The sequence below is a fragment of the Montipora foliosa genome, chromosome 2, assembly GCF_036669935.1.
Source record: "Montipora foliosa isolate CH-2021 chromosome 2, ASM3666993v2, whole genome shotgun sequence".
Taxonomy (NCBI): domain Eukaryota; kingdom Metazoa; phylum Cnidaria; class Anthozoa; order Scleractinia; family Acroporidae; genus Montipora; species Montipora foliosa.
The window spans coordinates 23,505,455-23,524,542 of NC_090870.1; the positions used below are offsets into that span (position 1 = coordinate 23,505,455).

A 19,088-nucleotide genomic window follows, 5' to 3' on the forward strand; every position below is an offset into this window, starting at 1 on the left:
CGTGTTTAAACGTTGACATGATGGAAGAAACTGAAAACGGTATGGTGAATTGGAAAAGGGTAGCATTCTTTCCTGATATTTTAACAGAAACGACAATGACGTGAACTTTATTTGTTGAAGCGTAGCATGATGTTTGGATGATAACCTTCAACGCAAAGTTTACATAAAGAAATTGCAAAAAAGACGTCTTGGCAACTGCTAGTCAGCTGTGCAAATAAAAAATAAAGAAAATTATTTTCTTTGTTCCTCAATAATTCTTAGGAACCACTTTAAAATAACTATTTGTATTCTAGCGCATCTAATTGAAGCAGAACTTTCATCTTTCTGAATTGAAAAAACATCTAGTAATAGCCGACATTAGGACAAAGATACAAAGTATCAGTTCATTGCCGACACCAATTGTACCCAAAATAGCTGTATTCACAGTTACAACTGACCTGTAAATTGTCTGAAAGAAACAAACGTACAAGAAACGTACGTCAAACATCTGTTTTTCAACAGCTATCGGCTTCAGCCTCTTGGCATCTCAGATATCGTTGTGGCTTTTGCCGAAATCAGATTATCATTTCGCTTCTGAATCGTTTCTTAATCATGAACTTTGCGGATACAGGTAGGGGATTTTCTCATATGGAATGGCAGTTAGCAATTCGGAGTTCTGTATTCGTCTTTTATCTTATTTAATAGTTAGCCTGAGGTCTAAGCCCTCGCTGATTTTCACACGCGCTTGCGGCAAATTCCGCGAAGGCTCAGTTTAGTTCTAAAGGACTTAACGATTATTGTTTTAAAATTTTTGCAACCGGTCTGAACTGAATCTCGCTCCCTCTGATATTCGCTGATATCTCTCCCGTTTTCGACTGTGAAGGTACGTAAGTTCCATGTCCTTCAGTGAGGGGGGTGTCTTTTCGATGAATAGATTCTGGATTTAAATTCCGCGGAGCACACTTCGTGCATCCGTTTAGTATTCAACTGTTAAAGATAACGTTTGCCCCGCCGTGCAATTGCTACCTTGGTTCAGGCTTTGCAAGAGTTGTAAGAGCAGGACCTAACTAAATAGCAACACCATAAAGAGGTTTAAATCTATGGACTTGTATGTTCCTACAAAACTGAACTTTCCGAAAGGCGGTCTACGACTCGACAGATTTTTGTTAAGGAGTTTATGATATACACACTACAAAGTATCCACCAAAACTACTTTTGATGGGTAAGGTAAATTGTTTTATCACTCAATAAGGAAAAAGATCGTACTTAAACTGTGTTCTTGATCTCGGCAAAAATGTCGGCTGTGAACGAAGTCAATTTTTGCCTGTGAGACGGAGGGCCTCAGTATCATTTCTTATTCCTGTGTAATATTCTTGTATTCATTCTTGGTCAGTAACATTCAAGGATTATATAATATGTATCTATATCTGATGTTAGCCTCTAGTAAGTTTAACCAACTGGGTGGATTATTTCTGAATGGCAAGCCACTTCCAAACTCAGTTCGCCAGAAAATCATCGAAATGGCAGAGCTTGGAATACGCCCGTGTGACATCAGCAGGCAACTCAAGGTTTCCCATGGCTGCATCAGTAAACTGCTTTCGAAATACAACGACACCGGTTCGTTTGAAGCTGGACGCCGCACAAGAAGAGGGGGCTCGGAAATGAACAGCAAGATCGAGGAATGCGGGCGTTCATTTCCAGGAGTACTTTCTTCGAAAGATAAGGAAAAGCTGTTGGCCAGTGGATTGTGCTCGAGGGAAACCTTGTTAAGTGTTCCTACCAACAGTAGTGTAGTCAGGGAAGAAGGAATGAATGACGAGGACAGAGCTGGTAAGTGCTAAGAAAAGAACACACGACACTGGAGAGTTCAAAATAAGGGCGAAAGCAATGGGAGAAACGTGTGGAAATACTGAGTTTCAATGGCTGAGTGGAAGAACATTCCACTGAATAATTTTGCTCACTTATATTATCTGTTACCTTAAAACCTAAAGAAGTTATTGTTGGATTTGACTGTGAAGTGTACATATTATTGACAGAATGTAAAAATCAGCTTTTCGCGTCGAGTTTGTAATAGTGATACAACGGCCACGAGTAACAAGTTATTTTTTATATCTCTCTCCTTCGCTTTTTCTCAAATTATTGTCGCTTAGCATTTTAAGTTTTATTTAGTATTTTTGTTCATCTCTGTCTATGGATTTCCAAGGAAAAGAATTTCTTTATATTCTTCAGTTTTACGTTTCATTAATTGATTTCTTTCAGGCCCTTTGTTCAGGCAGTCGTTTGAAGAAAGTGAATTTAATCGGGCTACCACTATTGTCAATAATCCTAAGACAACACAGCTGCGACACTACTATCGGAGGAACCGAATAAAGTTTTTACCCGAGCAACTCAAGGAAATGGAGGCAGCCTTTTGTAAAACTCGATACCCGGATGTTTTAATGAGAGAGGAACTAGGAAAGAGACTCAATGTCAGCGAGTCGAGACTACAGGTAAAAATCACCCCTGCGCCTTCAGCAGAGCATTAACCATCCCTCTCCAGTTATTAGAGAACTTAAGCAACGTTTACCGCGACGGCAACGAGAACGTCACCTCAACCTTTTTAATATGACAAGGGTGTGGTAGTTTCCCAAAAATGACACTGGTCGGAACGCGGCCCTTAATTTACAGGAGAAAATGAAAATTTATCCTCAAGTGCTAACGTCCTTCATAAAACCTCAAATTTGGCAATTTCACGTTCTTTTTTACAGACAAAGACAAAGAAATGGACAAAAGTGAAAAATGCACGTGCAGAGAGTGCACTAAAGCCTGGTTTTCACTAGCGACGCAAGGACAAATAGCTTATGCTTAGTGAAAACGAACGTTGACATAAGCATCAAAATCAACCACGGCATCCGCCATTTTGTTCAAATGCTCTGACGCGGGGAATCTGGAACGAGTGCTTTAATTGGCCAGACGTTGCAAATTTCTTGGTTCTTATGCTGCGTTTGGTTTTCACACGACGCAAGCGAACGCAAGCATAAGCTCAAGCACAAGGAAAAGGAAACAAATTGATCCTTGTGCTTGAACTTATGCTTGCGTCGCTTGCGAAAACGCGGCTTAAATATGCAAATTTGTGTTGTCCTTGTTGCCGTCGCCGTTGTCGTTGTTTAAGTTCCCTATTGCAATTAAGGGGGTGAACCTTAACTATAGAAAGACAGTGATTGCTAAGCACTGTTTAAAAGCAAAAGCAATTTTAAGGCCATGTGATAATCGTATCAGGAGGGATCTTTGAAGAAGCGTTTTAAATGAATTTACTATTTTACCGTTCCCATAATCTAATCCGTTTTGGGGGTTCTTTGCAAAAACACAATACAAGTTAATTACTCTTGGGACTGTATAATGCTTCATTGAACTGGATATCCATTGCTTTAATGCAAAAATGAACTGTATTGTCGGATTTGCGAAAATAGCGAATACCTGACATCACTTCGGTCATATGTTGCATGTGCATCTAGTGCCAGTTCCCAACAGCGTATTTCGATCCTCTACTTTTTCAAATCCCATAATACACCTCTTTCACCCTCCAAAAATTTGCATAGGCATTGGAGTGTTTTAGCATTCTTGCCATAGTTTTCAGAATACAAAAGAGTAAACTCTCCGATTTTTAAGCCATTTCTGCTGTGGTCACGTGACTCACCAAACATAGCTGTGATTCCAACCAGAGGAAGAGATTTTCAATAGCACGCACTTGTCAAAAAAAAAAAACAATCGTGAAGTTAAAGACTACTTGAATTACCATATGGCAATAGTTTGTAGTTAACTGAGGATCTCCACCCTTGATGCACTATCTTTTCTTAAAATCATGTCTCCTTCGAGATTAAGTTCTCCTGGATCCTTGTACACAAGTATTTGCTGTGAACGCTTTTCGCTATGGCTGCCGACACTGTTTGCTTTGGTGAAGTCAACGGAGTCAGTTGTGATTGCCAAAAGAGAACATTATCGATGATTTGTTGTTTTGCGTATCATCAGATCTTAACATGATTGCTTTTTTTCTCTAAGATTTGGTTTTCTAATCGTCGATCAAAGGAGAAGCGTCTAAGAAACAATGACAAGCAGTTCAAAGCCGCAATGCAACAAAACATGAGCCGTATTTTATATCCGTATTATGGTCTTTCCTTCATACCGCCATCTCAGACCATGGACCTTCAGGCATCATTTACACGGTGGAGAAACAGTGGAGTTCCACATGGGTTTTGCACATGTGTTCGCAAATAGAGGCAGAGTAAAAGAGCCATTTACCTTCGCATGCAGGGGTTGTCCACCATCACCCCACTGAAACACAAAGACTTCGTGATTGCATTACAGGGAAAAACTACAGTTACCAGATATTGTGAGGACTGAGTAGAGCGGGATAGGCAACTTGGTAGCCCGCCGCCGCTGTTGCGCGCTTAGCGGACCACCCCTCACAAATATTATAGATACTGACCTATGTAATTCACGTAATGCCACAATCGCATCCATTCCGTGAGTCTTTCATGTGATTTTCTTATGAAAGGTGCTCAAACAAAGCCACCGTTTGTTCTAGGTTGCTAAATTGAACCATTTTGTATTCATTTTAAAGAAGGAAACCAAGCTGCTGAAATACCCAAAACTCTCTCGTTTAATTACTACCCTGCTTCGTGTAAGCAAAGACGGTACAATACTTGTCCTAAATTTACATATACACAGACGCAGAGTGGAATTGTGTAACCACAAACAAGTTCTGATCAGGGATAAGTTTAAGTTTTAGTAAAGATAACAAACACTTATACAATTGAAACTCGAAAACGTAACAACTTTGTAGTCCAAAATCAATATTACTTTCATAGGGTCGCCTTTGCATTCTTTTTTTTAGGAACTTTGTTATCATTTTTACCTAATTATTTAAGTTACTGTTTTTTATGGTTCATTTATCAATGTCTCTTCTTTTGCTGACTTCACACTGTGATTCACATACAATTTCGTCAAATTTAATTTTCCCCGATTTGATTCGTAATAGAAGCATTAGCTCCGACCTGGCGTGAGTTACTTGAATGCCGCAAAACTTCTCGAGTATACTTCAGGTGCAAGAATCCCCTCTCTATCATCAGACGGGACTGAGGTTTTCACTGAAAATTCGCAATAATTTCGTGTGTCCATTCCTTGTCTTATAAACAAAAACAAAAGACTATAGGGAATCAGTGATTTACGCGGCGTGAATTGTAAGGCCATGAAGTTCTCGGCATCTTACATTTACATTTACATTTGGAAAACTGCATCACTTTCGTGCAACACAGTAACTGACATCCGTGTACAAGATGCAACATTACCTCAATTAAACCTGAAAACGTGTTATCTTTTAAACATGGTTCTACAATTAGGCTTTATGGAGTCAGAGAGCCACTTACATCCACTCTGCGAGCAGAGCCTCTCTAAAACTCGGCAGAGAGCAAGAAAGAGAGGCTCTGTGGAAATCGTGTCAAGTCTTATAAGTAACCGCAGCCCAGGTTTCTGGGCTAGTCACTCCGGTCAAACCGGTTTAGGCAGCGAGCGCATCACATTTTTCACAACGCGAAGGTCAAAATGGAGCCTTCAGTACGAAAATCAATATGGCGTACAGGAGTGCGATCGAGACTTGGCCTGGGTTTGGACTGTCTCCAAGCAACGGCTAGCGCATACTCAATAAAGGCTTAACACGATTTCTACAGTCCTTTCTTTCTCGTCGAGTTAAGGAAGGCTCTGCTTGCAGGGTGTCTGCATCACACTAGTTACCGAAAAAAAACATTCATGAGTCCTTCACCTTCTTTAGAAATAAAAAATAATTAAGTTGTTAGGGGTTCTTATTTAGCAGGCACATGTACGTGATCGAGTTTTACTTTATGATGTATCTGTGGTGGTGATCTTTAATTTTTCTACGTTTATTTGTCCTTCTAACTTCCAGTGATTATTCATTAACAAAGGAGAGACAACCTTAACAACGAGGATATTGCTGTTAATGTAGTGGCAGAAAGAGTGATAAATCGTTTTCGTAGATACTTAAAAAATGATTCGTTCAGTGTTCGTTTGGCCATCACGCATTGTTCGAAGAGGATTTCAGCGTAATTTTTTAAGCAGTAATGACTGTAGCAGCGTTTATTCCGGTATCTAGAGGCACTGTTGAAGAAATAAGAATAACAAATACGTTTTAATGAGAATTTGTTATCGATAATTGCTTGGTTTTGAGTTCTTATGAAAAATTGGGGTGCAGGGATGGCGCAGTGGTGAGAGCACTCGCACTCACCAATGCGGCCCGGGTTAGATTCCCAGATCTAGTAGCGTCATACGAGAGTTGAGTTTGTTGGTTCTCTACTCTGCACCGAGAGGTTATCTCCGGGTACTCCTGTTTCCCCTCTCCTCAAAAACAAACATTTGACTACCATTGGCGTTAATTGTTAATTTCAGTTTACAGTGTCCCCAAGTAGTGCTCCGGCCCTAGAACGACTAGACACTTAAATAAAGTTCCTTTCCTTTCCTTTCCTGTTAAGCCGCGTGCAAATTCACTGGATTTGTCCACTGTACAAGCTCTCAACATGTTGAGCGCATTTGAACAACCTGGTGAGAGGTGTTGAGCGGTGTTGAGTCTTGTTGAGTCAAATTTGAAAACTGGTCAAACTTTAATTTCGCTCAACACGGCTCAACAAACATTCAACATGTTGAGAGCTTGTACAGTGGACAAATCCAGTGCTTTATTTTCTTTCAACATCGTTCAATAACGTTCAACGTGCTGAATGGCATATTTCAACATTCAACATGGCGTGACACTGTTCAACATTTGTTGAACGACAGCTGCAACATTTGTTGATCAACAAATATTGAACCGTGTGTCTCCGGCTTTAAGCCGATGATACACGGTTCAACAACTTGCAACATTTGTTACTCAACAAATGTTGAACAATGTTGCACAAACGTGTTGAACGGAATAGGACTGGTCTCTATTTTCGTTCAACATCGTTCAACAACATTCAACATGACACGACACACTGTTCGGCTTAAGATTACACAAGTGGTCGACCAAAATGAAATCACTCTTTTCTTTTGTCTTGTCCCGTATAGCATGTTCCTTATCTTTTATTCGCGCTGATGTAAATCCAAAAACGGATTTGTGTCTTTTTGTGATTTCGGATCAATGGATTCTTCAGCGTCAAAAAAATGCAAAATCCGAAAAAGGATTGTTTGCCATGACAACGCAAACAGACAAACCCAGAGTTGCGTGCAATTTCAGAATAAAAAATTAGCGGTTAACTGGTTTGTTTTGGAGAAATTCTTCAATGAAAATGCCACCAGACAAAAAAAATACCTTAGCGATCGGTAAAAAGAAATGACGAAAAACATGTGCGCTAAGGTACGAGTCGCCATGATTGCAGAGGGTATTTTTGCAGTTTACTTTTTTAGCTGTCGGAAAGGTGCTAAAGATATTATTGCTGTCAAGAAACTCGTAGTGTAATTTCTGAGGTGGAATTTACAGGAAACTTAGCTATTTTCGTCCTATTCGTGTCTTCGATCGTACGGTAAAAAATGGCGGGAGAAAACTATCATGTACGGTAGCTGTTGTATAGAGCGACTTTCGCATGCCCTTGCAAAGTGTTCGCAATTTGTTTGACGGACAAATGTTTGGCAAGATTAAAACAAAGCTTCTCCTTGTTCCCGCCAAAAAACTCCTAATATGGGCGGTAAACAGTTCGATTGCCCAATCACCTTACAGCATTTCAAATGACGTCAAAGCGAAATGCCGATCGCTTTCCAAGAAGTTCCATGGAGAAATGACGTTGTTTGCATCCGCGTTCGCTGAGCCAATGAAAATTCGTGCTCGTTTGTTTTTGTTCGATAAGCCAATTAAATGTTTTGCATTTTTGTCTACGTTCTGTTTTCACGTTTGTTTTTCAAGGTCATATGAAAGTCGCTCTATCATTAGGGGCCTTATATTATTAGGGAGCTTACGAAACGAGGACGGCGACGGCAACGAGGACTTCATTTTGAAATACGAGTTCGCTTTATTCATATCACTACGAAACTATTTCATGTCGTTTCACGTTAAAAATGTGCAGTAACTGTCGAGGAATTAAACTGGTACGAGTGAGTTGGAAGCGTAGACAGAGAACTGAAAATTCATCATGATGTGCTAACGTCCTCCAAAGAACCTTGAATTTGGTCATATTTCACTTCGTCATTTTGGAGATGACGGCAAAGAAATGTACCAAAATGTAAAACGCGCGTGCAGAGCGTGCAGAGCCTTTGTTTTTGTTCATTAAGCCCATTGTTTTGTAGCGTCGTCTTGCCGTCGGCGTCGTCGTTTCATAAGCTCCCTATTAGGGAGCTTACGAAACGAGGACGGCGACGGCAACGAGGACTGCATTTTAAAATACGAGCTCGCGTTATTCATATCACTACGAAACTATTTCATGTCGTTTCGCGTTAAAAATGTGTAGTAACTGTTGAGGAATTAAACTGGTATGAGTGAGTTGGAAGCGTAGAGAGAGAACTGAAAATTCATCGTCATGTGCTAACGTCCTCCACAGAACCTTGAATTTGGTCATTTCACGTCGTCATTTTGGAGATGACGGCAAAGAAATGTACCAAAATGTAAAACGCACGTGCAGAGCGTGCAGAGCCATTGTTTTTGCTCACAAAACCTATTGTTTTGTAGCGTCGTCGCTGCCGTCCGCGTCGTCGTTTCGTAAGCTCCCAAATTAAGCAAGACGACGACGACGGCTACGAGAACGTTGCCTAAAAATATTATTTCCCGTTATTGTAATAATTTTGCGATTACTCCAAGTCTCTTGGCATGGAAAGTGTGTCCACATTCCAGAAATAAAATTGGTGAGAACGGTGTGGATATTCTAAGAGAAAATTGAAAATTCATCGTCAGGTGCGCGCGTCGTCGTCGACCTCAAATTTGACCATTTTACGTTGTTGTCAAGACGACAACGGCAAAGAAATGTTTCGAAATGTAAAACGCACGTGCAGGGCGTGCAGAGCTATTGTTTTTGCTACTGAATTAAACCTATTGTGATGTGTTGTTCTCGTAGCCGTCGTTGTCGTCCTTGCTTAAGCTCCCCATTTTTGCATGGAAAACCGCTTGTCGAAAATACTTTTTTCAAATCCTTGCCCAAACGCCGAAGTGGTGAATCTCAAAAATCCGGATTTAGATTTGATCCGAAGTATCCTCCTCGAGTGTAGATACTTTGGCTTCATGATCTGCTTTTGGATTTCGTCAAAGAAACGCAAAATCCGTTTTTCGATTCAGGAATCCGTTTTCGGATTTTCCCAAGGAAACGCACCCTTAGGTTTCGATGAAAAAAGCACATTCCCTTGTGAAGATATCGAGAACAGCGCAAAAGCATGATTTTCAAACCTGGGTCTCAAATAGCATCTGTTACGTCTCCTTGACTCCTCAGTATCATACCATTCAACTCGTATTGATTGATTAAACTATCTTTGGCTTGGAACATTTAAGACTTTAATTTATAAATGGAGAAGTGCTTTAATTCGCAATTAACACAAGAGATTTATTCAAAAACGTTTCCTGCTTGCAGATTTCAGGAGCCTATAACCAGGAAGCTACAACTCCAATACTACAATGGCCTATGTAATGGCATTTTCACAAATCCAGCTATTTTTAGATACGATCTTAAATAAGAGATGGCTTGCACCAGCAACCATTCTCAATCCCATGGGTAATAATTTCTCATGCGAGACTTGCCATTAGCTGGAAAGGTGTGGTTTCACGGAAAAATCAATCTAAAAATAACTCGGTCTGCAAAAACGCCGTTCCACAAATACAACGAAGTTGTAGCCTTCTAGTCATGGGCTCCTGCAGAAATCTCTTTTCTTTTGTGTTCGCTGTGCTGACGAGTACGGGAAGAGTCCTCTGCCATGGATCGAAACTCACTTTGTTGAGCACGCGGGACGATTACTTTGCGACCGAATCCTCATGTTGTGTGGGCTCACTTAACAACAGCGGAATTACTGTAAAGAAATGCGCGGGACACACTGGGCTCAAGTGCCAGTCAGCGAACATATCATGGAACATGCGGTTTGAAGAGTGCTGTCCAATGTTGTGGACGGCAGTTGGATCAAAGTGAGTCGACCCATGGCAAAGGTCTTTTTTACCGTGCTCGTCAGCCCAGGCAACGCAAAAGGAAAAGAGACCTATACTAGCGGGGAATCAAAAACGAAACAAATTTTAGAGATTTGTTTTGTTGTTTACGCGTTTAGAGTATATATTAACGAAACTAGACAGGGCTGTTGATGATTGAGTAATTTCGTCAAGTATTTCGTTGTTTGGAAATCCATTTATTGCCACAAAACGAACTTTTTGCGTAGCGATTAAGATTAAGGAGGGGGACATGGGGATTTGCGGTGTTGCGGTGTTGATGGTTTTTTCGATGCGGTGATGCGGTGAATAAAATCTCAATTTGCGGTGTTGCGGTGATCGCAAACCCAACGGTGTGCAATGTTTGTGTTTCGCAAGCTACGGTGTTCGGTGAAATGAAATTATTTGCTCCACACTCTGGAAATGTTGTTTTATCGCTTGGCAGCTTTTCGGGTCAACTTCGCAGTAATGTTCATGGAACTTCATACAAACGACCTCTCCGGGTAAATACAACAAAACTGATTTACGGGTATCAACAGTATCGACGCGTAGGCATGCATTGACAAGAGTACATTTTGTTGTGTTTATTTTGTGGAAAATCGTTTAGGTATAAAAGTGTTACGTCAAGTGTAGACGTTAAAATCATGTAGCTAAAAATAATTGTGTTTCGTCGACTTTTCTTGTGGTGATGCGGTGTTCGTTAATTTTTTTTTGCGGTGTTGCGGTGTTTAGGACCCCCCCCATGTCCCCCTCATTAAGTGGTAAATAGTTCGCGTGAACAAATAAACATGGTGAAGCTCGCTCCAAGAATTGCGAGGTTGTGCTGGTCAGCCGGTTTTTTGGAAACTACCAAACAAAAAATCATACCTCGCTTGATGGTTACAAACGTCTTGAAGTCTCTGCTGTAACTCCTGTTTAATTGGGCTGCAGAAATCATTTTGTTGATCATTCCATATGACCGTCGAAGAGGAACCGTTCCAATTGTGATAGGTAGCTCTACCTCCAGGCTGGATGCAGTAGAATTGGGTACCGATAAAACAACCTGGGACACAAGTCATGAAAAACGACGTTAAACAAAAAAAATTCCATAGGAATGCCTACATTTAAGTCAAAGACTTAAGTGAGCCCAAGCATTGAAGCCGTGATATATTGAGTAACAGGATTACTGAATGGAGCTCTAGCTTTCCTCCGACATGTATTCGCAAAAAATTACCCTGGCCACACTTCTAAGGTTCTTAAATTTGTGTTACTTGTCACTGGTGAGTCAGTCGATATCATATACCTTCAATTCAGTTCTAAGTCAGCCGTGTCGTATGACAGCAAAAGAGTTCACTAAGACTACCTTAATATTATACGTAATGGTTAATATCCCACAATTCTTCATTGTCGGTGGGACATCCGGGACTTCAAACTCGTCCAACGCCCACGAAAGTGATGGTCTATCCACTATCTTACGCTGACATCGCTCAGTTCTTGATTTGCCACAGCGAGACTTGAAAGAGATCATTTGAACGAGGAATACTGTAGTCTGGTATGTTTGTGTTAGCGGTAAGTTCTTGATATCTGTTGTTAACCTGATACGCTCTTGAGGACAGTATGCATTTCGATCAGTGACCGCCATTAGTTTCAGTTGGGACGCCATTCCATTGTACAAACAGTTGAGTGATTTCTGAGCCTCACCAAAACTTGGTAGCTGTATGATGAAGTGAAACATAAAAAAAAAAGAATATATAAATCCATGGTCATTTTTAATTATCTGAATTTCTTTCAACTTTTCCGCCTTAAGTTAAGAGGTCTTAAAATCGCCAACTATCTATTCATGGTAACTTGTTACCACGGCAAAGGTGGCTTAGAGCCGGGAAAAATGTTACATTTTCTGGCGGCGGCTTTAAAACCATTACCAGTAACAATTCACTGTCCATCTTCAGCCTTCAGAAATGTGACGATCAGATTTCGCATTCGAGGATTCATATGAGAAGAATTTTTTAATTTTTAATCCAAAAGGCATACTTTTCAGCGATATTGTGTTGAGAATGGTACAAAATCAAAGGCATCGTTTACACGAACGCGGTTTCATTTGAAAACGCATCGAAAACGATGCGGTTACGCCTTCTGTTTACACGACGCAAATCGAGACAGTTGCCGAAACCGAATCGATTTGAAAAGGCTGCTAAAAGAGGAGCGTCTGTTTTAAAACGATAACGGTACCATCTGCCCTGTAAACGGCGAAACCGCATCGATTTGAATACTGTTACTATTTTGGCGCGAAATTTGTATTTTTCGATTAAAAATGGTGAATCACGCACGTAGTGCAGCGCTCGCTTATACCATCACTACTTTGCTGTCCTTAAATCGAAAAGCATATAATAACCATAGGTAAAGGTTTTCGAAATGTTAACGTTTTTGAAGGCACTGGTGCGCTCCGGCAAAGTGATAAAGAAAAAAACCAAAAACCAAGTGACGTTTCTCGATTCGACCTGGAAGAACTGGTGTCTGGTGGGACAATTTTGTGTAAGAGATTCTGTCGCCCTTTCGTCTGTGGTGATTTCGGTATGACATAAGCATTAAGAAAACAGTTCCGCGTAAACACCTCCAAACCGCATTGATTTTGGCGCGGTTTCGAAGTGGTGAAACCTCATACGTGTAAACGCTGACTAAACTATACCCTATGCAATGATGGTGTATGCTGTAATACTTTGAAGGAACAACGTTTTAAAGACATACATTTAAACTGTGGGAATGAAACAAGTTAATATCATTGCAGTTATGAATGCTACTTTAGCAGTAACGAAACGAAAGCGTCAAAAATTCAGTCTTGAACGGGATTCGATCCCGTGACCTCTGCAATACCCCTCGATGAAGCGAATTCATAAGCCTCCCAGTAACGTCAATTCATATCCTTTTGCAAAGAGTGAGCCTTACGTTAAACGAATCATGTACACAATATAAGCGCGTTTTTTAAAATGATGTCAGAGCTTAGGCCACTTTCGAAAATAAGACAAAGAAAGGAAGGCCACCGTGGAGGAGTAATAGAACTCAGTAAACCTGCACTGTTTCCTGTCAAGTGAACTAAAACGCTTTTTCATCGCATGACATGTGAGTTTTGTTGAAAGCATAACGTTTTCGCTAATTAAATACACAAAAACTGGTTTTATTTCAATGAGGACGAGTTGTTTCTCTACAGCAGCTTACCAGCATTCGTGGACAATTCACATCAACTACACTTAATATGTTCAGCAACTCCTTTGCGACCTCGTCAAATCTCCATGGTCTTTGTATCCTCGCCTTCAGCCAGTATCTAACATAACCGTGCTTGTTTTCAAAGGACGATGGGAGACTGTATGGAGGAATTTTGAAGCTAAACTGGAAAGCATGGCGACCGGCTGGGAGACATACCGTCCGACTCTTCTTTTTGTCAGCTATAAAACAAGAAAAATACAATTTTATTCATTTATTTTTTTACTTATTTATTTATGGCTAATATTTTGATTTAGCCTGCGATCCAATCGAAAACCGGTACTTGTTCAGCGGTCAACTTAATAAAAGCAGCTGACCTCGATGAGCTTTAAACTTGAGCTCGCAATACGGTCACGTGATAATGGTTAGCGAATACACCGTACCATTGATGTCCAATGTCAAAGACGTTCCCACCAAAAACACGTGGGCTGTACCACAGTGTTTCACATCGGCATACATGGATGGTGGACGTACGCAACCTCGTTCCCAGGGTCTCTCTTCTCTGCCTCTATTGTCGTTGAGAAAAGACCCTGGGTCTTTTCTCAACTACAATGGAGGTAGATGAACGAGGTTGCTTCACAAGGGTGAAAACTTGAATAACGCGAGGATATTTTCTGTGGCGTCCGATTGATTTGACCACAACTTTTTGCCTTTCACGTCGAATTCCATATGTGTAGTACATAAAATACTACCGTCAAACGTTTTTGCGCGCTGATTCCATTCTTTGCAATGTTGACAATACCCTTGCATACAACCGGGGCCTCTGAAATTTGAGTTGACCAATCAGCATTCAGCGGGCGGGAAAAACTTTACTGTCCTGACGTCACAGCAATTGTGTGCTCTCTGATTGGTTAGATGCAAAATATTGAAAAATTGCAATTGATCTTCGATATCGACATTCAGTTCTATCGATCTTCTCTTTCACTAATTTATGTACATGGATTTGAGATTATATTACAACAGCTTACAGTGAGTATTTGCAATAATTTGAATTGTATGAATAGAGCGGATTTAAGATTTTATTCAAGGTGGACTGAGATAGTTACGGACTTATTCGGCGGAGGAAGACTTCGCCGACAGGACACCTCTTCGAAGGAGTTTGTTGAGCCTGGTGAGACTTCCTTTGAAAAGGTCTCGAAGTCTGGCTTTCCGGCAGTAGAGGCTTAAGTCCTTGGCCAGAAATAAATCGGTGGCCTCCTAGCAGTTTAGCGACGGTTTTGTTTGGAGACGGTGATCGGTGAAAGTTCGGTAATGTTTATACAAGTTACTGCTACAAGAGAATGAATGTTCGCACGAAAGGCATTTAAATGAGGGAATTTTTCTCTCTGGAGACCACATCGATAACCCACAAAGAATCTAAAAAACGAAAACCTACAACAGATACAGTAGTAACAAAATGTGAAACATTTTTGAGTTTTATGCTTTAAGCTTGGCGCCAAAACCGGGTCACCCGCGTCTGGCAACTCGCTGGCCGGCAGGTACAAAACACAGATCACCGGTCATTGTTTTACTATATACAGAAAGTATCCTAAACATTCAAAAAAGCTAACCTTAGGCCTAATTAGGCATGAAGAAAAATTGGTTTTTAGGCCTAAGGTTAGCTTTTATGAATGTTAAGGATACTTTCTGAATAGGTAAAACAATGACCTGTGACCTGCGTTTTGTACCTGCCGCTCGCTGGCTTGTTTTCGCCAGGCAAGATTTGGGCTGTGAAATTATACGCTAAAATAACTCGTTCTTCGTCGAACTTAACCCAGCAATCTCTAGCTAAGTATCAGAATAGGTCAAAACAATTTTAATGTTGCTTTTATATTTGTTCAACATGGGAAAGAAATAAGAAAAATATCAGTTCGTTTCGAGTGGCATTTCTTGCATCAAGACAAACTACGTCATTTAGGCATACATGAAACGTACTACTTACAGAGGACAATCAAGCTTTGACTGCCGCATGTACTGCGGGCGCAACCGCAGTATGCAAGGGCCTACATTGCCACCCATCCCCTAACACACATTTGGTGAACCTCCCAGATTCTGGGAGACACGTGACCAGCGTGAACCAGGGTCTTTTCTCAACAACAATGGGGGCAGAGAAGAGAAACCCTGGGAACGAGGTTGGGACGTAAGGTCGTACGGTGACCAACGGTGACCGAAACCAAGTTTTCTCGCAAAGCTGGGTTACCATATTTTCTTACCCGTGATGCTCCGCACACCTCCGGTATAAAGACTTTCGACTTATCATACTGACCAAGTTAACTGCTTTGTTTGGATTGTATCGAGGATATATATCTTTTTTAATGTTTTGGTGTGTAGTTTCGCTGAGTATTTTACGAGTTGAACGAGTAGAAATACTCAGCGCCCCTACACACCCAAACATCTGATAAGCTATTTATTATCCAACGTTTTCGCACTATATTTTTAGCAAGTGAATTATTTTGAACAAGCGAGAACTTGTGACAGGTATGTAGGTGGTAAGCCACTCGTAAGCAACTTAACTAGTCAAAAAGGTTCTCTACTGCACAAATAACTAACTGTACAAATATCGTGGAATATTTGTACTCGTTTGGTATGTTTTCTGTACAATAACTAATACAGTTGGATAAGGGAAGCATTTGCGTTCTAAACGTTCACTTGAGATGGGCATCTCCAACGGCAATTCTGGGGATACAAAAACGGAAAAAGACCTCTTTGTCGGTTAATTCAAGTTTTTCCTATTTAATTTTTATGTCCATTTCTTTTAATACAGAGTTCTAAAGTTATTTGCAGTTCAGCGCGGTGAGAATTCAATAAAAAAAGAACAGAAGAACATTTGCATCCCACTGGTGCTTCTGAAGAAACCAAGGAGAGACAAACATTTTATATACCACTTGCGAAAGAAGAACATGATTTTTATCCTGCTCTACATAGGTACACAAATGACAGATAAGATTAGAGAATAATTGTTTGAGAAAAGAAGGAAGACAAAAGACAATCCGGTTGACAAGTCACGGTAAAACAAAGGACAGAGAAATCAAACCGAATTTGACATGTAGCCTCTCACTGCAGTAAATGATAAGTGCCAAGAAATGGAGGCTCTATGTAATGTAAATAGCAGAGACCCAACAAAGAAAAAAAAATTTCAGTGGGAAGAACTTACTGCTATTTAAGCAAGAGTATCTTAAGAAGTGATGGGAAAAGTATTTTCAGGATTTGTCAGAAGACCCTAATAGAAATCAATAACCTTTCCAGTTTCAAGAATCATTGACAGGCCCTGAAATAACAACGGCCGAAATCCGCAAAGCGTCTGCGAGCATGAAAAGGGGAAAACGGTTCTAGGATTAGGCGGACATGCAATGAAGCCTGTTCTCAAGACCCTAGAAGATGCTATTCTGGCTATGTCCCCGAGTGGCAACAGTCATCTATAGAATATTCGACCACCATGCATTGAAGTTCTAAAGAAATTAGGTGCATCACAGTGTGTAAACATCCAAAGATTGCCCAAGATGAATTGCACGGATTCATGTACGATAAAAGCACACGACTGAAATGAAGTCTTCCTTTTTCGGACTTTGAGTGAACGTGAGGTCCGCGAGATGCAGCCAGACTCAGTGAATGTCTGTTCTATCGATTACAAAAGACTTCTGATCGAGTGTAACGCGAAAAACTCCTACAAATTCTGAATGACGTCAATGCAGATGACAAGGACGAGTGCCTGTTCCTGACATTGTATTACCATACACATTGGCAAAGTGTCAGAAAAGGCTGCATTTTAATTAACGCGAGACTTCTTCAGCCTATACAACTTTCATTGTATCAAAGACATGGATGGAACCAGGTTAAACGGGTGCAATTACAACAACACTAGATTCAACGACAACACTGTGCTGATTCCTCATTCTCAAAAGGAGCCTCAAAAAATTGTCACCAAAGTGGAACAATTAAACAAACAAACCTATCATACCGAATGCAAAGAAGACCGAAGCGTGGTTGTATCAAAAAGACAGAGCTACCGCAATGCTATATCTTAATTAATTGATAATCAAAGAATAAAATCAGTGCAGTCTTTCAAGTACCTAACCTCAATCAATCATCACACAAGGTAAGTACGCCTTGAAAAATAAAACCTTTCGCTGAAGACCCGCTTCCAAGTTTCCAAAAAGGCTATACATGTATGTGGCCTGAAATGTGATATGGAGGTTAAACATGTACACTCTCCATGGAACTTCAGAACAACCTGTGGAAAAGTGTTTTCTTTTGGGAGAAAGTGGTGGATCTATTTCACAGCTCACAAGTCAAATAAAGAACTACTCCAACAGACACATTCCCTATTCAATAACATCAAAAGTCGAGAACTCTGGTTTCGTGGACATGTAAAGTCTGGAAACGGGGTTGACGCAAGCATAAGCACAAAAGCAAGGATCAAAAATACTCCTTTTCCTTGTTCTGGTGCTTATGATTGCGTTCCCTTACGTTTTGTGAAAACAAACACCGTATAAGAACGAGAAAACTCGCTGAGACTGGCCGTGTCTGGCCAATTAAAGCACTCGTTCCAGGTTCCCCGCTTATGAGCATTTTAACAAAATGGCGAAGGCCGTGGTTGATTTTGATGCTTATGTCGACGTTCGTTTTCACGTAGCATAAGTTACTTCTGCTATTTACGCTTGCGCTTGTGCTTGCGTCGCTAGTCAGTGAAAACTTGGATTAATGAGTAAAGAGGAATTAGAATACCGAACAGTGTAACTGTCATCGCAGGCAAACGCTTAAGAGGTCGACAGACACACTTAGAAAATCTGGTTCTAGGGTTTCGGCCGAACTTTGCGGATACAATAACACTTAAATAGGCGTGCTCATTTTGATTCGCGTTTGCACACTGAGAAAAACTAATGAAAAAAATGGACGACGTGAACTGGAAATTTTTAATCTTGCGCTTCCAATATGCCTCCAAAAAGTTCGAATCAATCAAATTCTCCTTCAAGAAACTCAATGTGATATTATAAGTATTTTTTGCCGCTCTATTGCAGTAGACAATTGGCATCAGTGCAAGTAAATGTAGTTCCTACAGTACTTTACTTACAGCTTCCAAAAAGAGTGGTTTTCTTGTGGAAGTATATCTCTGCGTTTTTGTGGGTCGAAGTGTACAACTCCGTTTCTTCCCAGTAAGTCCAAGATTCGCCTTGAAACTCAATGTTGACACAGTGAAGCTTAACATGATCACTTAGCTGCAATACACATTCACCAGATACCACATCCCCGGGATGATAGTGTTTGCTTTCACGAGATAGAAACATTTTTAAACCCAAGTTCTTTCCCATTTTAGCGCAAGAACAGGCAGTGATTACAGATCTCTGTCCCGGCTTTAGATAACAAGGGTGTGAAGCGTTGTTTCCTTAGAAGCGGCAATCGAAAGTCAGCTCCAAAGACGTTCAGCAAAATGAAGCACAAGCTAGCAACTACATAACAAAATTACTATTTTAAACAGGTACGGAAAAAACCGGTTTTGAAATATCTCTAAGTTTTGTAGACCTAGTGTGAGACACGCCTCGCATCAGGGAACGTGTTGGTTTATTCATTGCAAAAAGACGCTCAACACTTGAGATTGAAGAATAGCGGTGGGGCGTGTCCAACCAGGCTAGAACAGGTGTTTGTAATGTTGGTGGCAATTGCGTAAATACTGGAAATTAAGTTCATACATTTTTCCTTTTAAAAATAGTTGTTTGGAGACGAAAAAAGATTGATTCAGCGTTATTTTCACATATCATGTCAATTT

General features: G+C 40.5%; 2 protein-coding genes across 2 annotated transcripts; one reads left to right on the top strand and one right to left on the bottom strand.

The window, feature by feature from the left end:
* Positions 1 to 338: 338 nt before the first annotated feature.
* Positions 339 to 4,243, top strand: LOC137992706 (paired box protein Pax-3-B-like). Its single transcript, XM_068838188.1, has 4 exons — positions 339 to 610; positions 1,417 to 1,809; positions 2,239 to 2,468; positions 4,018 to 4,243. The coding sequence occupies exons 1-4, from the start codon at positions 592 to 594 to the stop codon at positions 4,231 to 4,233; spliced, it is 858 nt and encodes a 285-aa protein (XP_068694289.1). The 5' UTR covers positions 339 to 591; the 3' UTR covers positions 4,234 to 4,243.
* A 1,747-nt stretch (positions 4,244 to 5,990) lies between these two features.
* Positions 5,991 to 19,088, bottom strand: LOC137992705 (arrestin domain-containing protein 3-like). The gene is made up of 5 exons (XM_068838187.1): positions 18,396 to 19,088; positions 13,301 to 13,527; positions 11,451 to 11,801; positions 10,976 to 11,150; positions 5,991 to 6,129 (listed from the first exon to the last, which is right to left on the bottom strand). The coding sequence occupies exons 1-5, from the start codon at positions 18,631 to 18,633 to the stop codon at positions 6,083 to 6,085; spliced, it is 1,038 nt and encodes a 345-aa protein (XP_068694288.1). The 5' UTR covers positions 18,634 to 19,088; the 3' UTR covers positions 5,991 to 6,082.

Coding starts and splice junctions, on each gene's coding strand:
- LOC137992706 (XM_068838188.1), top strand. Junction 1,810..2,238: donor GAATGACGAGGACAGAGCTG/GTAAGTGCTAAG, acceptor GATTTCTTTCAG/GCCCTTTGTTCAGGCAGTCG. Junction 2,469..4,017: donor TCAGCGAGTCGAGACTACAG/GTAAAAATCACC, acceptor TTTTTCTCTAAG/ATTTGGTTTTCTAATCGTCG.
- LOC137992705 (XM_068838187.1), bottom strand. CDS start 18,633: ATGGGAAAGAACTTGGGTTTAAAAATGTTTCTATCTCGTGAAAGCAAA. Junction 11,802..13,300: donor TGAATTGTCCACGAATGCTG/GTAAGCTGCTGT, acceptor TTCATCATACAG/CTACCAAGTTTTGGTGAGGC. Junction 11,151..11,450: donor CCATTACGTATAATATTAAG/GTAGTCTTAGTG, acceptor CTTGTGTCCCAG/GTTGTTTTATCGGTACCCAA.